The following is a 24,614-nucleotide window of genomic DNA, read 5'->3' on the forward strand; positions in this document are numbered from 1 at the left end:
ACTCAATATTCATCTCATATTACTGCTTGTTGATCAGAATAGATGGGTTATTCTCCCAGATAGCAACTTTATTAAATTAATGTTACATTAGATTGTTACAACCCAATGTTGCTCTTCAGTGGATACATATATCGTCTGTTCAAAATAACAAGATTTTCCCTGTTGCTTATATAGTGAGTATCCAAGAGCAAACCATGTGAGTATGGAAATAAAAAAATATGAGATCCTATAGCAGTGGTTTTGGATTGTGCTAGTATATCAAATGTCTCACGATGATCACTGTGTTATCCAGCTGCCTTAAGTCATATAAATCCTTATTAGTTCATTTGTTGAATATTACAGCTGCTGCAGTGAGATTTACATATGATACACATACATCAGCGTCTATTGCCGATGTATGTGTATCATATGTAAATCTCACTGTAGCAGCTGTAATATTCAACAAATGAACTAATAAGGATTTATATGACTTAAGGCAGCTGGATAACACAGTGATCATCGTGAGACATTTGATATACTAGCACAGTCCAAAACCACTGCTATAGGATCTCATATTTTTTTATTTCCATACTCACATGGTTTGCTCTTGGATACTCACTATATAAGCAACAGGGAAAATCTTGTTATTTTGAACAGAAGATATATGTATCCACTGAAAAGCAACATTGGGTTGTAACAATCTAATGTAACATTAATTTAATAAAGTTGCTATCTGAAAGAATAATCCCTGTCTATTCTGATCAACAAGCAGTAATATGAGATGAATATTGAGTATTCTTGTTTATTATGATCAATGAGCAACAATATGAGATGAATATCGAATATAAATGTATTTAATAATTTTGTTAAATGATTGACTCTAATATTGAGCTCACTTAATACGGGTGAGACACTAAGTGCATTACATTTATATCAATAAATTTTAAATGTATTCTATTCATTTGTTTAATATTTTGCTAAGCTTACTATAAATATTTTACTACAGGGGTATTATTTTAATGAATACCTAATAAAGGTTAATTTTTTAATTATTTCTTCTCGAACAGTGCACCATTATACTGCCTTTCTTTTCCCTCTTTAATATAGCTCTGTTTACTGGCAGAAGGTAGCATACCCCTTATAAAAATTTAAATATATATTAGAAGGGGTATATCGAGACTAACCGGTGCGGTAGTTTTTTTTGTTCTCTATCCTAAGGATGACAGGTCAGCACATCCCTGTCCCCACCACATAACTGACCCTAAGGATGACAGGTCAGCACATCCCTGTCCCCCACCACATATCTGACCCTAAGGATGACAGGTCAGCACATCCCTGTCCCCCACCACATATCTGACCCTAAGGATGACAGGTAAGCACATCCCTGTCCCCACCATATAACTGACCCTAAGGGTGACAGGTCAGCACATTCCTGTCCTCACCATATAACTGACTCTAAGGGTGACAGGTCAGCACATCCCTGTCCCCACCACTTAACTGACCCTTAGGATGACAGGTCAGCACATCCCTGTCCTCACCACATAACTGACCATAAGGATGACAGGTCAGCACATCCCTGTCCCCACCACATAACTGACCCTAAGGATGACAGGTCAGCACATCCCTGTCCTCACCACATAACTGACCCTAAGGATGACAGGTCAGCACATCCCTGTCCCCCACCACATAACTGACCCTAAGGATGACAGGTAAGCACATCCCTGTCCCCACCACATTACTGACCCTAAGGATGACAGGTCAGCACATCCCTGTCCCCACCACATAACTGACCCTAAGGATGACAGGTCAGCACATCCCTGTCCTCACCACATAACTGACCCTAAGGGTGACAGGTCAGCACATCCCTGTCCTCACCATATAACTGACCCTAAGGATGACAGGTCAGCACATCCCTGTCCCCCACCACATAACTGACCCTAAGGATGACAGGTCAGCACATCCCTGTCCCCCACCACATAACTGACCCTAAGGATGACAGGTCAGCACATCCCTGTCCTCATCACATAACTGACCCTAAGGATGACAGGTCAGCACATCCCTGTCCCCACCATATAACTGACCCTAAGGGTGACAGGTCAGCACATCCCTGTCCCCACCACATAGCTGACCCTAAGGGTGACAGGTCAGCACATCCCTGTCCCCACCACATAACTGACCCTAAGGATGACAGGTGAGCACATCCCTGTCCCCACCACATAACTGACCCTAAGGATGACAGGTCAGCACATCCCTGTACCCACCACATAACTGACCCTAAGGATGACAGGTCAGCACATCCCTGTCCCCACCACATAACTGACCCTAAGGATGACAGGTAAGCACATCCCTGTCCCCACCACATAACTGACCCTAAGGATGACAGGTCAGCACATCCCTGTCCCCACCACATAACTGACCCTAAGGATGACAGGTCAGCATATCCCTGTCCCCAACACATAACTGACCCTAAGGATGACAGATCAGCACATCCCTATCCTCACCACATAACTGACCCTAAGGAAGACAGGTCAGCACATCCCTGTCCACCACCACATATCTGACCCTCAGGATGACAGGTCAGCACATTCCTATCCTCACCACATAACTGACCCTAAGGGTGACAGGTGAGCACATCCCTGTCCTCCCCACATAACTGACCATAAGGATGACAGGTCAGCAAATCCCTGTCCTCACCACATAACTGACCCTAAGCCTGTCCCCATCACATAACTGACCCTAAGGATGACAGGTCAGCACATCCCTGTCCTCATCACATAACTGACCCTAAGGATGACAGGTCAGCACATCCCTGTCCACCACCACATATCTGACACTCAGGATGACAGGTCAGCACATCCCTGTCCCCACCACATAACTGACCCTCAGGATGACCATGGCCAGTTAGGAGGACACTTGTTGCTGAATTTCTCTTTAAGAAACCTTTGGCCTAGGGCTGCTGGGAGAAAGATGCTGATACTCTAGGGCGCCGTGGTTCATGAAAGTTTTGGCACCACAGAGCCTAAAGGGTTATCCACTGATTACTCAGATATATCGGCTAGTACATATCCTGCCAAAGCTTTTAGCAGAGCTGTTTATGTTTGTTTCCATGGGACAGGCTGTGCTGTGCGTTCTGCATAGCAGACCAGCTGGGAGCAGTATCCCAGGGAGTGAGAAACAAACAACGCTATCTGTACGTAGGAAGACGTAGCCGAAATCAGAGGGAAGTTACAAAAAAAAGTTGTGCGGTAAAAGTTGCAGGAGGGCTTGTACAAACCAATAAAGTGGTCATTTGTAGGTGGAAACCCCACTAAACATGTAACAATACCTTTTCTGTGAGTATGGTTTTCAGTAGATTGTGTATTTTTGTTATACAGTGTACGCCTTCAGATTGTTCAGTTAAAGGGACAGTAAAGTAAAGACTGTCTGCTTTATTGTGCCCATCACAGGGGAAACAATGGAACTGTACTAAATGCTGAACACGGGAAGCAGGCTTACTAGCACCATAGAAATTAGGTTCTATAAAAAGGACATTTGTAAATATTTATGCTTCACAGAAATAAGGGAACATACAATGAATACAGGCTGGTAAACCACTTTGCTGTGCACTAAAGAGAATTGTACTTGGATAGGCTGAAAACCTTTTTGCATCCAGTGCACCCTGCGTTGTGTGTGGTTTTCCTGATGCTGAGACTCTCATGTGTCCAGTACTTAGTACTATACTTGTGTCTTCCAGGAGGATGTAAAATCATTAACTTCTCATATAATTGAGAATTACTGGAAAGCATTGGAGGATGTGGATTATGTACAGACCTTCAAAGGACTTAAACTGCGATATGATCAGCAACGTGAAAGGCAAGACAACCCCAAGCTAGACAGGTACTGTGTGCTTTATAATATTACAGGTGTCACATATCACATTAATCAGCACAGTCTGCTGGTGCATCCTCGTCACATCACATTGCCACTTAGACATGTTTTTGGCCAAAAACACGCCAGCGCTAGCAGAGTCTCACGGGACCTGGAGCGCCAAGAGGGGCTTTTTAGCGTGGCTGTAGCAAAGATGTAGGACACATCTGTATGTATATATTACATTACTCCTGGGGAGCACCACCAACTTTCAATATAAAGGACTCGTTGATGTACCCGGTTTCACTTTTTCATTTCCAACTCACCACTCCAATAACACATTAATCCTTCACATCTATAGTAAGACATTACCCTCCCTCACCTGTGTACTAACACATTCCACTCCCTCACCTCTGTAACATATTTCCCTCCCTCGGCCCCGTGTTGTAACACATTCGACATTCCCCTCACCTCACATGGAGTAACTTATTCTCACTCAGCTTTGTAGTAACACATTACCCCCTCTAACCCCTGTAGGAACACATTACACCAGCTCACCCCTGTAGTAACACATCCCCCTCCCTCGCCAATGTTGTAACACATTCCCAATCTTCACCTCGTATTAACACATTTGATACTCCCCTCCCTCAACTGTGTAGTAACACATTCCCCTCCCTCACCTCTGTAGTAACACATTCCCTTTTCTCACTATACAAATAGAGGAGCCGCACCAACTGCCAGTGATGTTTGGCAGGACTTTGGGTGACAGTTGGTGATTTGAATATGATCTGTGCTGCAGCCATAATGAGACAGTCAGGCAGGACACTGCACAGGGGAAGGAACATTTTAGCCCCTTTCACTCCCTTAGGAGTCAAAATTCAAAGAATCCCTTCTTAGTGGGCACCTACATCATGGAAGGAATATACTTTCTGATTTTCATGTCTCTAGGTCCAGGGGTTTGGGCTGGCTGTTGATGAATCAGTCAGTCAGGACATGTGATTTATTGTGGTTATTTATCAGTTAACACCACCCACCTATCCTGCCCCTTTCATGCACTGTGGCTATCCTTTCTCTCCCTTCATACTTTGTCATATCTGATTAGAGGAGTACCTCAGAATTGCACAGAACAAAACCTGGAGCCATCCATAAGTCTGTATTTGTTGCAGTAGTACCTCTGGTAAAACCCGCCTTAGCTTAGGGTAACAAGACGGTGGAGAGCTGGTCGGAGCAGCTGCCTGGTATTCCTGCGGTATCCGAATGTCTGGGGACATTGTTCTATTCATGCTGGGCTCATTGGAACTAGGATTTCAGCCTTCCATAGTCTCGGCCTGCCTGAGGGTTTAGAGTCCCGACTTTTCCCAGGTAATGTCTTATTTGGACCATGGCGGGATAAGATTATTAACCAGGCCCTTAGGGAGAGACTTCCTTTTTACCTGGCAATATTCCAAAATGAGGGGTCCAATGTTTTTGTCCTTTAATTCTGTAGGTAAAGCTAGGGGTCCATTGTATAGAGAACCATGCTCTGCCAAATGTCCAGAGGACCACAATGAAAGAAAAACAGGCTTGGCACTTGTAAGGAGAGCCAGTTTCCCTGGATAACTGGTCACTTCCACTTCAGATGCCTTGGTGAAGAGATTAGATGATCAGTGTATCGTAGGTCTATTGAAGTCTCCTCCCAGGGGATTTGTCACCACCAGTCTTCCTACAGAAAAACAAGGCAACTACCGCTCAGCCAATATTACTTAAAATCCCTGTAAACACTCTGCTTTGGCTCAACTGGTTTAAGATGGAGTCTTTGAGATTTGTCATAAACATCATTGAGCTGCACAAGTTCATTGTCTCTGTGGACATTAAGGATGCCTACCTGCATGTTCAAGTCTGCAGAGGACACCAGTGTCTTTCCAGATCACAGTTTGAGGCTCATTTTCAATTGTGAACTTTACCTTTTCAACTGCAATGGTGCTCACAATTAACCATGTCAGATATGGCTATTTTTTGAGGGTCTGGGGAGCTAACTAACCTTCCATACACACGATCAAAGCAGGGTCCCTGATCTTGCTCCAGGCCCATGTCTGAGAGATGGCCCAGATTATGGGTGGGTCAGCAACTGTGTTTTTTTTTTTGCCTAGGACTCTTGTTCGACACACAACAGGAGAAAGCGTTATTGAAGCTAAGAAACACTTATAGGAACTGTAAGCTCTATTGGCTCTCAAGACAGATGTCTGTGACGTTTTACATGAAGGTCCTAGGAAAGATGGTATTGACCTTGGAGGAAATACAATGTGTGTGGTTCCTATCGAATAGTACGACGGACACCACCATTTGACCTGCCGGTTCATCAGACTAAAGAGCATGTCCGTTGCTCCTCTGGTGGCAGAGAATCCACAACCTCAACAGGGGTCCTCCAAGCTCCCGATTACAAGTACTAGTACGTGTAGTGGTGGTAGATGCTCTAGTTAGCGGACATCCTCTATTATGAGGAAAGTCCATAAATTTCCAGTTAGACAATACTGCGTCTGTGTCATACATCAATCATCAGGGAAGCATCAAAACCACCTTTGCGATAAGGGAAACCAGCAATTCCTGTGTTGCGCCAAGTTCAGCGGTGAATTTAATAGGAAGCCAGTTTTCCTAGCATGCTGCTATACTCCCCTGAGAATGGTCACTACATCCTTAAGTGTTTCAGCAGACATGATAGCATCTCACTGAGTGATTTTTAGCAAGGACAATACATAATCATCATTATTATTATTAGTAAGATGCTCCAAGGCAGAATCTGTAGAGTCAGGGACTGTTTTACAATCTAGAACTGCTGGCCATAACGCTGTAGCTGTTGAGGACCTGATTCTTAAGGCAGCGGGCTTCTCCGATAGAGTGTCTGGACCATGCTCAAGGCTAGGAAGCCTCATTATAGGGTGTGGAAGATTATGTAACGTCTGGTGTGAGAAGAAAATGTGTAACACCTCCTTGTAGTTGCCTCATTTCTTCCCTTTTCGCAGCAGGTTGTGGACAGAAGTATGAGACAATTCTTTATAGGTTCAGATCTTCTCGCTCTTTGTCTGCTTTGTTACTGTACAACCTCCACAAAGTCCTCCATTCGCCCCTTGTATTGGAAAGACTTTACAACATTCTTCTCTCAAACCCTTCGGATTCGCTGGTTGTGAAACTTATTACTCAGAAAACAACTTTTCTTTCAGCCTTAGCACCTTAGTTGTGGGTTCTGTCTTACAACTCATTTTAATGAGGGGTCTGTTCTTGGAACAAAGCCCCACACCCTTTGGCCTAAAGTGGCACCCAGATGCCAATAAAATCAGGATCTTGTGATTAAATCTCTAGTCTAGGTCAGGCTTCAGAGGAGGAGGGATTGCTTCCGCTTCAGAGGAGGAGGGATTGCTTCCGCTTCAGAGGAGGAGGGATTGCTTCCGCTTCAGAGGAGGAGGGATTGCTTCCGCTTCAGAGGAGGAGGGATTGCTTCCGCTTCAGAGGAGGAGGGATTGCTTCCGCTTCAGAGGAGGAGGGATTGCTTCCGCTTCAGAGGAGGAGGGATTGCTTCACTTGTTGGCTGTTGCTGGACTCTTGAGACCTTATCTGTAGAGGACCTGTTCCTGAAACTGATTGTGAAATGTTTTACAAAGTTCTGCCGTGTCAATGATTTTATAGCCATAGTTCTGTACGGATGGCGCTGTGCATGGGAACGCGTGAGCACACCCAATCATAGGGGAAGCTTCGGGATGTCTCCAGGTCCAAGTGTCCCTCAAGAGGATACTTTCTGATTAGACTCTTTTTCTCTGAATTTATTGGGGGGAGGGGGGGAGACTTGGCACCCACCCTATTTTTCATCTCTATTTTTTTTTGTACTTATTAAGTTACAAAGTTAATTGTTGCCAAAGAATGTAATTTTTCCTCTCATTTTGTTCCTCTCCGTTAGGTCTTGTGTGGCTTGGTTAGGCAGATTACAGACTACCAGCAGACTAGGGAATATGGAGGCTAAGCAGCTTTACACCTTGTGTCCAAATTCCTGGTGAATATTTTTAGCCCAAGGTCCCAGTGAGCCCCCTTCTTAAAATACAAAAAAACACCAAAAACCTGCTAATCCGGGGGAGAATACCCAAAACCTAACACAGAATTCAGCTACACGATACATGTATTACTGTTTATTATTACGTCATCTCATGCAATGCTTTGTATACGACACAGACACCTGCCATTCTTCATGTTACTTCCCATACATTCTCACTGACCTGTTGCTGATGGGTTTACCGCTTTGTCCCGCAGCATGCGATCCATTCTCCGGAATCACCGGTACAGGCGAGACGCCCGCTCCATAGAGGATGAGGAGGAAATGTGGTTTAACACAGACGAGGACGACATTGAGGATGGAGATCCATTGGTGCTTCCTTCTGACAAAATAAAGAGCAGTGATGATCTGATGGACCCCATCAGCAAGTTCATGGAACGGAAGAAATGTAGGTATCTGTCGGCGAGTCCCAATATCCAGAACCTCATTTTTAGAAGTCTGTTTTGAGATTCATGCAGTGTCTGTCCTACTTGCTTTTACCCTATTCTCTAGGTGGCTGGTCCACAGCCTGCGCAACTTACGGCTACTTGGTTTAAATAGTTAACCCACAAGCTGCCCAAGCGCGCAGCAATATGTGTAATCCGAACCGATATCTCAGTTTGTGCCTCCAAAGACTTCAGACTTCTCAGAGTCTGAGAAGTGACCAAAAATAAATAAATTATCGGATCAATTTTTAGCGTACTGCAAAAAAATCTGGTCATCGGATGTTGGCTACTGACCAGACTAACAGCTATATGTCTGTTTCTGTAGCAGTAAAATAGCAATAAACCTGGCCGAGCCAACCACGCGGCAGTGTTCTAGCACATCCTGGTCTCCTCAGAGGTGAGAGTCCCTAGGCACCTCTGGAGAAATACTGATTTACATCTATTATGTTGTACCAGACCCCTGTATTCTGAAATGTAGAATAAAGTGAAATATAGATAAAGGGCCTGATTCAAAGTCACATGTAATGTGGTTGCAATACTGGCTGCTCCAAAGATCATTGTGACCACAGCGCTCCTAACCTCCCCATACGAGAGTAGCCATCATCACGGCTCTCTGTGTATGTGCCAGCTCTGTCATTGCTGCAGGAGATCTCCCTGATGTCACGGCTCTCTGTGTATGTGCCAGCTCTATCCTTGCTGCAGGAGATCTGTGTGATGTCACGGCTCTCTGTATGTGCCAGCTCTATCCTTGCTGCAGGAGATCTCTGTGATGTCACGGCTCTCTGTGTATGTGCCAGCTCTATCCTTGCTGCAGGAGATCTGTGTGATGTCACGGCTTTCTGTGTATATGCCAGCTCTATCCTTGCTGCAGGTTATCTGTGTGATGTCACGGCTCTCTGTGTATGTGCCAGCTCTATCCTTGCTGCAGGAGATCTGTGTGATGTCACGGCTCTCTGTGTATGTGCCAGCTCTGTCATTGCTGCAGGAGATCTCCCTGATGTCACGGCTCTCTGTGTATGTGCCAGCTCTATCCATGCTGCAGGAGATCTGTGTGATGTCACGGCTCTCTGTGTATGTGCCAGCTCTTTCTACTTCAGGGTCCATAGGGGGTCCACAGGGTTGACCTTGGGGTATAGCTGGATCTGGATCCACGGGCACCACGCAGTTAAAGCTTTGCTGCTCCCAGGATGCACTTGGGTCAGTCCTCCTCTATACCCCGCCCCCGACCACAGGCCCCTCAGTTTTAGTTGGTGCCCGGCCGGAGTCGGGTCACCCTGGGCAGTGGGGCTGCATAAGCAGCCCCTAAGCTTTAATTTAAATTTTTTGCAAAAAAGAAGATTTTATTATTTTATTTTTTACTATCTTCAGAGCGGCAGCATAAGACTGTCCATCTGGACGTCCAACAACCCCGCTGGCGCTGCGACGCCAGTACTGATCTGGGGATCGCAGCGGGACCCCGGAGTCAGTACTAGCGTGGCTCCGGGAGCTCCCACTGACTGCTGTCGGATTCTACGGGGCCAGGTAAGCCGCGTGTAGCGCTTCGCGCTGCAGGCGGGGGAAGAAAAATGCAGTCTTTCAGCCGCCGGTCTCTGGGGAAAGACCGGCGGCGCTAGTAGCGGCGGCGGGCTCCCCCTCTTCAGGAATACCCAGCGTGACCGCTGGCCCCCGGGGTGTAAGTACCGGCGGGGAACCGGCTTCCCCGGGGGTTTTTACTAGCAGGGGAGGCAGCCTTTCCTGCTTTAGTGTCCCCTCAGCCCAGCGCGCCTTCTCTCGTGTGCTGGCGTCGCTGGGCTGTTATCTCCTGGCCACTCCTCCTCAGTGCTCTCCGGCGGCCATCTTCCAGGCAGCATCGCAGAGCTCCCAGGCGGATACAGTGGACCAGTCCCCCTGCGTACCTCTCCCCCTGCAAAGGACAGTGTTCGCAGCGCTAGAGCCCTCCCAGACACTGAATCTGGGAGGTTGATTGTAGCTGAAGGTGCAGTGAGTATAACTTCCTGCATGGTATGTGACTATTGCTAGTGCTGCTGTCTGTGCTTTTTCTACTTACTGTCAGCTTTTTACCTATCCCTTTCATTCTCCTACGGCCCGCAGGTGCGTGGGGGAGGGGTGTTCTTTCTGTATACCTCACTTATATAGATCTACGTATTTGTGAGGTCCGTCACATACTGCGGTGTGCGGTGTGCTACTCAGTACCAGATTGTTTGTGTTGCATACTTGGGAGTGCGCAGGTGTTATACGCCTTTACCTCTTTTCGGTGATACATTTTTTATTGCAAAAGTTTTGTGTCATGTCTGATGAGGAGAAGGAGCGCTCCGTGGCTCCTGTGTTGTTTTCCTGCCAACGCTGTTCGGCAGGGGTTGACGGGGCGGATTTGTCTCAGGACGGTCTGTGCGGACGGTGCCAGCTGGTACCTGGTCCCTCTAAACCCCCAGTGGCGCAGGATCCTCCGTGGGCGATGTTTACACAAGTGCTGGCGTCGATCGCGGACCGGCTGGCGGTCCCGACTGCGGGCCCTTCTAGGGCGTTGCCCCAGCCTACCATCCCCCGTTCCCCGGGCATGACGCGTCTGTTGCAGTCTCCTCCCGGGTCTCAGACTGTGGGTCCTTATGCGGGTTTGCCTGTGTACGTGCAATCTCCCACGGTACCACAGCAGTCGATGGTACCGTTTCAGGGGTATCCTCAAACGGTACCCCCTCCCTGGGTGGATGTCCTCTCCAGCTCTGTTCAGAGCCTGGCGGCTTCGTCATCGGCCTTTCAAACTATGTTGCACAGTGATTTGCCACCAATGACGTCCAAGCGAACCGTTTCGGCTTCATTGGCGGCACAGTTTACGGACACGGACGTGTCTTCGGATGACGGGGAGATCCATGAAGACTCTGACTCGGATACTGGGGCCCAGGAGGTGGAGGCTAAGTCCTCCATTAATGTACCGGCATTGGTTAGGGCGGTGCGGGCCATCCTTAATATAGAGGAGGATGCGCCGGCTCCCAGGTCGAAGTACCCTAATTTTAAGAAGGCCATGGTAGCTTTGACGGTTTTTCCCCTGTCTGATCAGTTAACGGATCATATGGCAGGGGCCTGGCAGTTGCCCAGCAAGAGGTTCCAACCGCAGAAACGGTTGGCTTCAAACTATCCTTTTCCTGAGGCTCATTGCAGGAAGTGGGAAACTCCGCCTGCCGTGGATTCCCACGTTACCCGCTTAATTAAAAGCGCTACACTGCCTTTGCCGTCGATCTCGTCCCTGATAGATCCCACGGACAGGAAAGTGGAGACTTGTTTAAAGTCTATCTACTCTCTCTCGGGGGCGGTTGCCCGTCCGTCCATGGCCATCTCTTGGGTGGCTAAGGCCATCGAGAGCTAGGCCAACGCCTTGGAGGATACCTTTCCGGAAGATGCTCCGGAGATCCAGAGAGCGTTGATAGGACAAATGAGGGATGCGGCTTCCTACATTGGGGAAGCATCGTTAGATGCAAGCCTGCTGACCTCTCGGGTGTCGGCTGCAGCTGTGTCGGCGCGTCGGTCCTTGTGGCTGAGGCCTTGGAGAGCTGACGCAGACTCCAAAAAGGGACTGGTGGCCTTACCTTTTAATGGGGAGTTGCTTTTTGGTCCAGACTTGGACAAAATTGTGGATACTCTAGCTAAGTCTAAATCAGCTTTCCTCCCTTCGGCTTCTGCACCTACCAAAGTACGGAGCTCTGCCTTTCGGTCCTTTCGGGTTCAGGGCAAGGCCAAAGGTCAGTCCTTCCCGAGGCAATCGGCGACCAAGGCCGCTTCTAAGCCCAAGAAGCAGGCCTGGAGTGCCAGGCGCCCTTCTTCCAAGCCGGAGGATAAACCTTCTGCCTGATGGGACGGGCCTCCCTCTGGGGGACCCCAGAGTGGGAGGCCGACTTCTTCTATTTGCCCAGTGCTGGCACAATACCACCACGGATGCCTGGGTTCGAGAAGTGGTCTCCCAGGGGTACGCCCTGTCTTTTCGGCACAGACCGCCCCACCAGTTTTTCTGCACGAGTCCTTCTCAGGATACGACCAAGACTTTACAGATTCAGGAAGCTATAGAGTCCTTGCTGAAAGCAGGGGTCATTGTTCCCGTTCCTCAATTACAACGAGGGACGGGGTACTATTCTTCTCTGTTTCTGGTGCAGAAACCCATTGGTTCTCATCGCCCTATCCTCAACTTGAAGTCTCTGAACAAATTCCTCAGAGTTCCCAAGTTCAGGATGGAAACGTTACGTTCCATCATTCTGGCGATGGAACCGGGGGATTACATGGTGTCCCTGGATATCCAGGACCCCTACCTCCATGTTCCGATAGCACCTTCGCACCAGCGGTATCTGAGGTTCGCTATCCTTCAACATCATTTTCAGTTCCGGGCGCTACCCTTTGGCCTCTCCACGGCACCGAGGGTGTTCACGAAGATTATGGCAGTCATGGCCGCACATCTTCGGAACCAGAATGTAAGGCTGCTGCCGCATCTGGACGATCTCCTGTTGCTGGCGAGCTCCCCGGAGGTACTGCTTCAACATCTCCACCTGACGATCGCTTGCCTGCAAGCGCACGGGTGGCTGATAAATTGGAAAAAGTCCTCCCTGATTCCATCACAGCGGATGGTTCATTTGGGAGCCCTGCTGGATTCTCGTCACCAACGGATTTTCCTGACTTCGGAGAAGGTCTCCTCCCTGCAGCTGCGGATACACAGTTGCCTGAGTAGTTGCCGCCTGTCGGTCCATTCGGCTATGAGAGTTCTGGGGTCCATGGTGTTGACATTCAACATGGTGGAATTTGCCCAGTTCCATTCCCGGCCCCTGCAGGGGCTGATTCTATCGGAATGGAACGGGTTACCTCACCGGATCCGCTCTCAGATGCTGGTGTTGTCCCCGGAGGTTCGGCAGTCTTTGGCTTGGTGGCTTCAGACAGCGCATCTGGTCGAGGGGCGCCCGTTTTGGATCCCGGACTAGGTCCTGCTCACGACGGATGCCAGTCTCCGGGGTTGGGGGGCAGTGACCGGCTCATTATCGCTTCAGGGTCGTTGGTCCGCGGAAGAAGCACTTCTCCCCATCAACATCCTGGAACTGCGGGCAGTATACAGGGCCCTGCAGTCATCCGGCCCCGCTCTTCACGGAAGGGCGGTACAGGTGCAGTCCGACAACGCCACCACGGTGGCGTACATCAACCACCAAGGGGGAACTCGCAGTCGGGCAGCAATGTCGGAGGTGTCTCGCATTCTTGCTTGGGCTGAGTGTCACATTCCAGCGATCTCGGCAGTCTTCATTCCCGGAGTCCTCAATTGGGAGGCGGACTTCCTCAGACGTCACGACGTGCATCCCGGGGAATGGTTGCTTCACCCAGAGGTGTTTCAGCTACTCGTGGACAGGTGGGGCCTGCCGGAGCTGGACTTGATGGCCTCCCGTCACAATCACAAGTTGCCCGTTTACGGGTCAAGGACAAGAGACGCAGGCGCCTGTCTGGTAGACGGACTGTCGGTGAAATGGACGTTTCACCTGGCGTATCTGTTTCCTCCGATATCCCTGCTTCCTCGGGTTCTGCGGAAATTCAAGCAGGACGGCGGCACGCTCTTCCTTTTAGCTCCGACGTGGCCCAGACGTCCTTGGTACTCCGATCTGAGGTGCCTCTCCATCAACGCTCCGTACCTTCTTCCTCAGCGTCGGGACCTGTTGTCTCAAGGGCCCTGCCTTTACCCGGATCTGGGTCGGCTGTCTTTGACGGCGTGGCTCTTGAGACAGCCGTCTTGAGGTCTAGGGGTTTCTCCAGTTCGGTCATTGGTACCATGCTTAGGGCACGCAAGCCTGCTTCCGCGCGGATTTACCACAGGGTGTGGCGCACTTATTTTCAGTGGTGTGAATCCAGAAACTATGATCTGCAGGTGTTCCGGGTTTCCAGAATCTTGGCGTTTCTTCAATCGGGTTTGGACCTCGGCTTACGCCTGGCCTCTCTGAAGGTTCATGTGTCTGCTTTGTCCGTGTGGTTTCAGCGACGGATTGCTACACTGCCAGATGTTCACACCTTTTTCCAAGGTGTTCTCAGGATCCAGCCTCCCTTCGTGCCTCCGGTGGCTCCTTGGGACTTGGCGGTGGTACTACGGGTCTTGCAGGGTACTCCTTTTGAGCCGCTTCAGTCGGTGGAGCTCAAGTGGCTGACGTTTAAGACTGTTTTTCTCCTGGCAATTGCTTCTGCCAGGAGGGTGTCAGAATTGGGGGCGCTTTCCTGTCGCCCTCCTTTTCTGATTTTTCACCAGGACAGAGCGGTGCTCCGCACTCGTCCTGAGGTTTTGCCCAAAGTGGTCTCAAAGTTCCACATTAATCAGGAACTTGTTGTGCCAGCTTTTCAGTCACCTGATCTTTCAGCTGGTGAGGCTTCCTTAGATGTAGTCCGGGCACTTAGAATCTATGTGGACCGGACTGCTTCGGTTAGGAAGTCGGATTCTTTGTTTGTCCTCTTCGGTTTTCACAAGAGGGGTTGGCCTGCCAACAAGCAAACGTTAGCCCGTTGGCTTCGTTCCGTTATTTGTGAGGCTTATGCACAGGAGGGTTTACCTGTTCCAGCCTCTGTTAAGGCTCATTCCACTCGTTCTGTGGGTCCCTCTTGGGCTGCTAGACGTGGCGCCTCCGCTGTTCAGCTGTGTAAGGCTGCCACTTGGTCTTCAATTCAAACGTTTTTGAGGTTCTATGCGTTTGACACCTTCGCCTCTCAGGATGCATCCTTTGGGCGCCGGGTACTCCTTTCAGCACAGGAGCGTCCCCGCCCTTAGTTGAACTGCTTTGGGACATCCGCAAGGTCAACCCTGTGGACCCCCTATGGACCCTGAAGTAGAAAACAAGAGATATGGTAAGAACTTACCTTTGTTATCTCTGTTTCTACGAAGTCCATAGGGTCCACAGGGCGCCCGCCCTGACGCACCTGGCTTCAAATGGGCTGTGTGGCTGGTCACCGGTTTTCCGTCTCCCATTTCTGTGAGTATGGTTTCTTGTGTGTTCCAGTCTTCCTTCTCTCTGTTTAGTCTCCTCCTCCGGCCTTAGCTGCTTACCAACTGAGGTCCCTGGGGGCGGGGTATAGAGGAGGACGGACCCAAGTGCATCCTGGGAGCAGCTAAAGCTTTAACTGCGTGGTGCCCGTGGATCCAGATCCAGCTATACCCCAAGGTCAACCCTGTGGACCCTATGGACTTCGTAGAAACAGAGATAACAAAGGTAAGTTCTTACCATATCTCTTGTTATCCGTGCTGCAGGAGATCTGTGTGATGTCACGGCTCTCTGTGTATGTGCCAGCTCTATCATTGCTGCAGGAGATCTGTCTAATGTTGCGGCTCTCTGTGTGCGCTCACCATGGGAGGCTTAGCGCATCCCAGTACCATTCAGTCATACATGAGAAGCAAAGGAACTGCGGAAATCTCTGAATCCGTCTCAAAAATTCACAAACCAGAAGAAGGTGATTTTCTGCCATTTGTGTGATTTCTGCCTCGTCCGTTAGAAATAGTGTCCAACTCACATACATCGGCATATTCTAAATGTACTGTAATCTCTTTAGAGGTTGTTCATTTTCGCTGTTCTTTCGAAGACCTAGTCCAGGGTCTCAACCACTACCCTCAAGTATCACTAACAGGTCATCTTTTAGGATGTCTGTCTGTGGAAGCCGGTGGGATAATTACTGACCCAGCCAAATAGAGTAACTCACCTGGGCATGATAAAAGAAATCCTAAAAACATGACCTGTTGGTGGTACTTGAGGATTAGGGTTGAGAACCACTGACACAATGATCAGTATTGTTTTTACAAATTGTTATTTAAAACCTTCCCTTGATTATTATTTTATGTTTTTTAAGAAATTTGAACAAGCACTATTGTGTTATAAGTGCCAAGTACAGTCAGGTGCATAAATATTGGGACATTGACAGAATTTTCATATTTTGGCCTCTATTCACCACCACAATGGTGAATAGAGGTGAATCCCCTGACCTGAATCAGATTGAGCATGCATTTCACTTGATGAAGACAAAACTGAAAGGAAAATGCCCCAAGAACAAGCAGGAACTGAAGACATTTGCAGTAGAGGCCTGGCAGAGCATCACCAGGGATGAAACCCAGCGTCTGGTGATGTCTATGCCTTCCAGACTTCAGGCTGTAATTGCCTGCAAAGGATTTGCAACAAAGTATTAAAAAGTGAAAGTTAGATTTAGGATTGTTTAGTTTGTCCCATTACTTTTGGCCCCTTAAAAAGTGGGAGGCACATATAGAAACCGTTGTAATTCCTACACCGTTCACCTGATTTGGATGTAATTAACCTCAAAGTAAATCTGAAAGTCTGCAGTTAAAGCACATCTTGTTTGTCTCATTTCAAAGCCATTGTGGTGGTGATAAGAGGCCAAAATATGAAAATTCTGTCAATGTCCCAATATTTATGCACCTGACTGTATATAATACTAGTAAATGCGAAATGAAATGGTATCTTGTAACAGTAAGTTCCACAATGCTGTAGCAAAGGGTAGACAACCTGCTGCACCCTAGCTTTCTGTGGAAATACACATCCCAGCATGTGCGAATGGCTCTACCGTGCCAGAGAATACCCTGCTATGTGTGAATGGCTCTACTGTGCTAGGGAATACCCTGCTATGTGCAAATGGCTCTACCGTGCCAGAGAATACCCTGCTATGTGTGAATGGCTCTACCGTGCCAGAGAATACCCTGCTATGTGCAAATGGCTCTACTGTGCCAGAGAATACCCTGCTATGTGCGAATGGCTCTACTGTGTCAGGGAATACCCTGCTGTGTGCGCATGGCTGTACCGTGCTAGGGAATACCCTGCTATGTGCGAATGGCTCTACCGTGCCAGGGAATACCCTGCGAATGGCTCTACCGTGCCAGGGAATACCCTTCTATGTGCGAATGGCTCTATTGTGCCAGGGAATACCCTGCTATGTGCGCATGGCTGTACCGTGCCAGGGAATACCCTGCAATGTGCGAATGGCTCTACTGTGCCAGGGAATACCCTGCTATGTGTGAATGGCTCTACTGTCCCAGGGAATACCCTGCTATGTGTGAATGGCTCTACTGTGCCAGGGAATACCCTGCTATGTGTGAATGGCTTTGCTGTGCCAGGGAATACCCTGCTATGTGTGAATGGCTCTACTGTGCCAGGGAATACCCTGCTATGTGCGAATGGCTTTGCTGTGCCAGGGAATACCCTGCAATGTGCGAATGGCTTTGCTGTGCCAGGGAATACCCTGCTATAGGAGGTGGAATATGTAAACGTATAGCGTCACCTTGGATGTTAGCTGGGACTGATCTGTATCCAGTGATATATTTCTGTCACCTCACGGTGGTATAAACTATGTCGCTGAAAGGTCTATGAGCGCTGATGATGAAGAGTAAATTGCGCCTTTAGTGGGTAAAACGATAGTCTCTATGCATTTCAGTTATACAGACCTCTGTCAGGGATATTACTAACACAATGGGGGCGATTCAATTCAGCTCGCTGTTAGGCTGACCAAATGATTTCTTCTCGTGCCCTCCCGAGGGGGCGAGGAGAAATCAGACTAAAGTGCCGTCCACAAGGCTGTTTTCCAGTTTAGCACCGCACTAACAGACTCGTGACCGGCACTTCATTCGGCGAATGGCCGTTCACGCGACTAAACACGCAGGTTAAGTCTCGAGAACCGGCATTCTCCAACTTAACTGCTTCCCGACAAGGTAAATATCGCAGTGAATTGAATAGCTCCAGGAGCTCCCTCCCAGCGCACTGAATCGCCCCTAAAGTCTGCTGGTCTGTTTATAGATGTGACAAATAAAAACAGTTAAAATAAGATTTGTGTTTCATTACGAATACGTGTAATTGTTCAGCTAGGTTTCTGCTGTTCCTGCGCACAGCGTAACGGGATGAGATAAGAGGAAAGTGGTGGGACAGGTGGGTTTAGAAACAAATATAATCACAAGTGAAAAATTAGATATTTTAATTACTGATCAGTAGAAGTAGGTTTATCTGGTATTACCTGGGCACTATTGGCGCCCTTGGTCGCTGTCTTATAGGTTTTGTGATGCCTGACACGTGCCATCGTCCTGAAATTCAGCTTTTGTGACAGTCGCTACAAGCTTGATAAGTGTGTGTGTGTATATTTATATATGTTTGCGTACATATGTATATATGTGTGTGTGTGAGTGTGTATATATATATATATATATATATATATATATGTATATATATAATATATATATATATATATATATATAGTGTACGTGGAGTAATAGATACTATATTATTCATCTTTCTCATTTCCATGTTCTTCATGGTCATTGCTTTCTCTATATTATCACTCCAGACCAGAGAGGCCTCTGTATTTAGCTTCCGATGTTAGCGGACATTGGAGGCTTTAATCCTATGAGGTCTTATCCCAGGTATAGGCTCTGTTATTAATGCCTCTATGGTTAGTGGTCCTTACGTCATGTACAGCAATGTTTGCACCATATAATCATTGCTAAGGGTTTTCTAGTAGTTCATGTAATGAGTGAATGCACCACTGACCTATTGTGCCCCTGACTTCCAGTGAAGGAGAGTGAAGAGACAGAGGTGCTTTTGAAGACAAATCTCACTGCCCGGCAGAGTTCCAGCTTTAAGCTTTCCTTTTCTGGCGTGACCAAGACGAACCTCACCAGCCAATCAACAGCAAGCAGCTTACCGTTGTCCCCTGGCTCCCCTGGTTCCCCAGGATCCGTTTCCAAAAGCACACCCCAGATGGCAGCTATTACTACAAAGGTGATTATACATGTACCCTGTGTGAGCGAGAGATTGACAGTAAGCCAGCTGTATGTATGAGTATTGTGCCTATACAGGTGTATCTGACACTGCAATCATTACTGCAGCAAGCCCGGAGATAGTGACAGTAAGCCAGCTGTATGTATGAGTATTGTGCCTATAGAGGTGTATCCGACACTGCAATCATTACTGCAGCAAGCCCGGAGATAGTGACAGTAAGCCAGCTGTATGTATGAGTATTGTGCCTATAGAGGTGTATCTGACACTACAGTCATTACTGCAGCAAGCCCGGAGAGAGTGTCAGTAAGCCAGCTGTATGTATGAGTATTGTGCCTATAGAGGTGTATCCGACACTGCAATCATTACTGCAGCAAGCCCGGAGATAGTGACAGTAAGCCAGCTGTATGTATGAGTATTGAGCCTATACAGGTGTATCCGACACTACAGTCATTACTGCAGCAAGCCCGGAGAGAGTGTCAGTAAGCCAGCTGTATGTATGAGTATTGTGCCTATAGAGGTGTATCCGACACTGCAATCATTACTGCAGCAAGCCCGGAGATAGTGACAGTAAGCCAGCTGTATGTATGAGTATTGTGCCTATACAGGTGTATCCAACACTGCAATCATTACTGCAGCAAGCCCGGAGAGAGTGACAGTAAGCCAGCTGTATGTATGAGTAGTGTGCCTATAGAGGTGTATCCGACACTACAGTCATTACTGCAGCAAGCCCGGCGAGAGTGACAGTAAGCCAGCTGTATGTATGAGTATTGTGCCTATACAGGTGTATCTGACACTACAGTCATTACTGCAGCAAGCCCGGCGAGAGTGACAGTAAGCCAGCTGTATGTATGAGTATTGTGCCTATAGAGGTGTATCCGACACTACAGTCATTACTGCAGCAAGCCAGGAGAGAGTGACAGTAAGCCAGCTGTATGTATGAGTATTGTGCCTATAGAGGTGTATCTGACACTTCAGTCATTACTGCAGCAAGCCCGGAGAGAGTGACAGTAAGCCAGCTGTATGTATGAGTATTGTGCCTATAGAGGTGTATCCGACACTACAGTCATTACTGCAGCAAGCCAGGAGAGAGTGACAGTAAGCCAGCTGTATGTATGAGTATTGTGCCTATAGAGGTGTATCTGACACTTCAGTCATTACTGCAGCAAGCCCGGCGAGAGTGACAGTAAGCCAGCTGTATGTATGAGTATTGTGCCTATACAGGTGTATCTGACACTACAGTCATTACTGCAGCAAGCCTGGCGAGAGTGACAGTAAGCCAGCTGTATGTATGAGTATTGTGCCTATACAGGTGTATCTGACACTACAGTCATTACTGCAGCAAGCCCGGCGAGAGTGACAGTAAGCCAGCTGTATGTATGAGTATTGTGCCTATAGAGGTGTATCTGACACTACAGTCATTACTGCAGCAAGCCCGGCGAGAGTGACAGTAAGCCAGCTGTATGTACGAGTATTGTGCCTATAGAGGTGTATCCGACACTACAATCATTACTTAGTGCTATAGAGGGAATAGGGGGTTATTGCGTCAGTTTTACTCCTTCCTGTATCCCCTCCTTATTTCTGTGTTACTTGAGTCCTACTCAACCAGGAGGAGGTCGCCCTGTTATTTAGGGGTTGATTTAGAGCTAGGAGCAAATCAAGCTACTGGGTGCAAAATATATGTTCCCGGGAAAAAGCATTTTGTGCTGCAGGTGGACAATGATTTAATGCTTTGGAGTTATGAGGGGGCTCTGCCCAGCTGTAGAATGCAATGAAGAGCTAGAGCTGACCGTATGTGCAAAGCAAGAAAGCTGATGCCCTGTACCCTGCACCCAGGAAACGCTCTGCATTTGTACTGTTGCTGCTTTTCCTGGGCTTCCAAGTTCACTACACAAATAAAGGATTTAAGGGTAAGGACTCTGCACTGGATGCGATACCCAACCAGACCGCCCAGTGCGCTGACCACGTCGCTGATGTGATGACGTGAATTAGAATAATGAACAAATTATTGGATGACCAAGTTTTCTCTCCTTAACCCCTTCACTGCAGGGGATGGGTGGGGCTCGTCCTGCGGTTATACAGCCAGACTGGTGGAGCCGCACTCGTCCCCCCATTTATTTAATATATCTTTTCCCTATTGGTCCTCCAGACTAATGGAGACCAGGAATGTGTGCGCTTATGTCACTTTTGTAAAGAAATCAAAGAAAGAAAAATGGAATTAAAAATAAGGGGAGAGTTCTTATAGAGAATTATTTCTAAATGTTTTTCATAGAACATGTATTAGTCCAAAAAGGGGCTTCCTGATGGGTTCTTCTCACTTAAATTGCCCTCGTTGCGGGGACGACAATGCAGATTTGTACCATTGCCTATGGTCTTGCCCTTTGGTTAGAGCCTTTTGGCTTCAAATTCGTCGATTTGCTCTGGGGCATTTGGTCAATTTTGTTCCCTTTAACCCCGAATGGGCCATATTAGGGATCCTCCCTCTAGGCCAAAGAGCGTCACCTGGGAGTCGGAAGCTCTTGCTTGCTTTGAGTGCGGCCGCTATAAAAAAAAATATTACAGGTATGGATTCAATCAGGGATGCCTCTCTTCTCTTTATTTAAGGAAACATTATTTTATTTGTTTAGAATGGATTGGGTGGAGGCTTCTTCTGTGTAAAGAATCTAGGGTGTCTAAGGCCTGTATTCAATTTGGAGCGAAAAGCCGAGGTCGGCGAAAAAGTTTCGGCGATGATGTCATTTCGCCAGGCAGAAAAGTATCGCTGTATTCAGTTTTGCCTATGAATAGCAAGCGGAAAAAAGTGCAGAATTGGGGTTTTGGAGTGCAACGTTGCGGGAACCCCCGTGCAGCCTTCAGACAGTCCCCCAAAAGGAAAACTTTATCATTTAAAAAAAAAAAAAAAAAAAAACACGAACACCCCAAAAAACACTTTAATTTTGGCGGGGGAAAAAAAAAAAAAGTTGGTGAACAAAGTTAAAAACTAGCGAACTAGTCTCCAGGGGGGTCCCCAAGTATGCCCCAGGTGTTTTTTTTCATTGCAGGTGCTTGCGGCAGGTTGATTTTTTTCACGATTTTTAAAAACTTTAGCAACTTTTAAATATGCTGACCCCCATTTTCAAGTACCCCAAATTTGTTGGGATAAGTTATTTTCTCCAAATTAAACTCCCGAATACTATTCTGCACCACGTATAGAAAAACGCTATTTAGCAGCTATTGAACCTGTTTAAAAACACCAAATACCTTCAGAAAGCCAAATCGGGGGAACCATAGCTAACCCCCATGTCACAGCATCTTTTGGGGGGTGTCAGGCTGATTTCCTCAAATCTGACAGGACTTTCCACTTGTTTCAGTTTCGCCGAGTCCCGTTTTCGCGTCCTTTCAAATTGAATACGGGGATACGCGGGGACGCCTGCGATACTTTTCCGACTGCAAAACAGGCAAAGTAGCCGGAAAGTCCGGGAGGCGAAAAAGCATCGCGGGTACGATTCAAATTGAATACGGGTCTAAATTTTTAACACTTGGCAAAGTTATATAGCTACCACTCCCTTTGCAAACCCAACGGTTGATTGTCAAATGTTTTTCATCCTCAACCTCGTGGTATCTGAGGCTCTTAATAGACAATGACCCTCCCATAACAGTAGCTGGGGAACCATAGCCCACATGGCACCATTATATTTTATTTTCTACGTTTTATAATTTTGTTTTTGTTTATTTTGACATTGTTTTATTTGAAATTTATGTCTGATCTATTCTGTCATTTGCATTGTATATTCTCTGATATTTATATTCCTGCTCGTATTTCTATAATACTTTATATTATATTGATTGCATTTTATTTTATTTTTTTTGTCAAAAGATGCTTTTGAATCAATAAAATACAAGTTTAAAAAAAAATAATATAAGGGGAGATCTGCTTTCTAAGTCCCTCTCTCTCCCCGATTCCAGCACCTAGAAATATAGAGAAGCCCTGTCTTGGAAGAGGAATCTCCTCTTTTAAACGACACGTTCCCTTAGTAGTTACTTGTCTGATCACCTGGCAATGACTGACAATAACTGAAACACTACATAAAAAAAATAAAATTCCACAGATGGGGGGAATCTAAATCCCATACCTTTCCCCTCTTGTGTCAAATGAAAAAATTGTTCCCTCTATTAATGTGATATGTTGTAGCTCGTGTTTAACAACCTTCTTCTTCCTACACAAAGGAAGTGTATACATCGAGATTGCAAAAATTCGTACAAAAAATGCATTTTCATTGTAAGTGCAGAATTATTTATTTTTTGTCAAAACCTCCATATAGAATTCTGCTTGATTAATGGTAAGACAGGTGCAGCAACGTCTATGTCTAACCAGGTTGCAGGCGGTGGGGATGAGTAAAGAGACTCTCGCCAGTGTTATTGGTGTATAGTGGAGAGATTGACCTATGGTATGGTAACTGTACAGCTGCAGAGAGGAAGGGTAGCGTGATTGGGCTGCAGTTACCCTGTGTTCAGGAAATGTATGTGAAACAGATGTTAATGAAGGCGCAGGGAATAATCTCTGACCAGGGTCACGCACCATCTGTTTAGCCCTCCGCCTTCAGTAGACGACATAGGACTATTTTGTGTTGCAACTAAAAAATAGTTTATTTCCTACAGTAATTAGCATGTTGAACACTACTAGCGCTGGGTCTGAGCTGTATGTAACATGTCCTCCTTGTTTTATTGTGACTGAAGATGTCTTGCACAAGTATTTAGTTGTCAATCATGTTTATGATTTGTTCTGTGACTGTAAAGTTGACTTGAAAGATTGAAAACTAGAACCACTAAGGGCTCGATCCAATTAGGTGCCAATTGCAAGTAGAGAGTTTGTTTCTTTAAACTCACACTCTTCGCCATGAAGCGCACTCCCGAGGATTCTCCAATCCAATAAAAAATCCCTATTCGCACTACTTGCAGCGGAGGGGTACGAATTGACTGAATGAGATTTGCGAGAAATGCATGAAAATGTGGGGAGACCATCCTGGACCCCCCAAAATGGATAATTTTATTAGCAGGACTGTATAGAAGGATGTTTGTGGGCATTAGGAAGGTACTGTAGGTTTTGAAATGGTGTCTAATGGCTGATTTGTGTTTTTTTTAAATGCAAGAAATTTAAAAAAAAACAAAACACTTTTTTAGTTTAATCTCAAATGAATGAAAAGAAAAATACAAAAAAAAGTAGGAAAAAGGGTGATTTTGGGGTACTTTGAGGGCACCTTGAAAAATGGTAAGAAAATGATAAAAACAATTATTTTTTAACTAAAAAAAAGTATTGTCATTAAATTTGGGGTGCCTAAACTAACGAAAAAGTAGATTTTGGGGTAATTTGAGGACTTTTTTTTTTTTTATCTAAAAAAATTACATGTAATTATTGGACTAAATAAGCTAATTAGAAACTTCCAGTTGTCTAATTGGTCATTAGGGGGGTGTTCAAGGGGCTCAGCACAGTGTCCTGACATTTTAATAAATATTTTCCTTGTCATCTCTCACCCTCAGGGAGGTGCGAGT

The 24,614-nt window shown here is 46.8% G+C and overlaps 1 protein-coding gene across 1 annotated transcript in view; it reads left to right on the plus strand.

Annotated features, from left to right (window-relative positions):
* Window positions 1–24,614, plus strand: part of PPP4R3A (protein phosphatase 4 regulatory subunit 3A) — a 76,448-nt gene that overhangs the window by 50,512 nt on the left and 1,322 nt on the right. Inside the window, exons 12-14 of the mRNA XM_088455541.1 lie at window positions 3,713–3,855; window positions 8,101–8,291; window positions 18,880–19,088. Coding sequence (XP_088311667.1) covers window positions 3,713–3,855; window positions 8,101–8,291; window positions 18,880–19,088 — 543 coding nt within the window. The remainder of the gene's footprint in view (window positions 1–3,712; window positions 3,856–8,100; window positions 8,292–18,879; window positions 19,089–24,614) is intronic.

The sequence above is a fragment of the Taudactylus pleione genome, unplaced genomic scaffold (genome assembly GCF_031769625.1).
Source record: "Taudactylus pleione unplaced genomic scaffold, aTauple2 ptg000660l, whole genome shotgun sequence".
In the NCBI taxonomy this organism is placed as follows: Eukaryota; Metazoa; Chordata; class Amphibia; order Anura; family Myobatrachidae; genus Taudactylus; species Taudactylus pleione.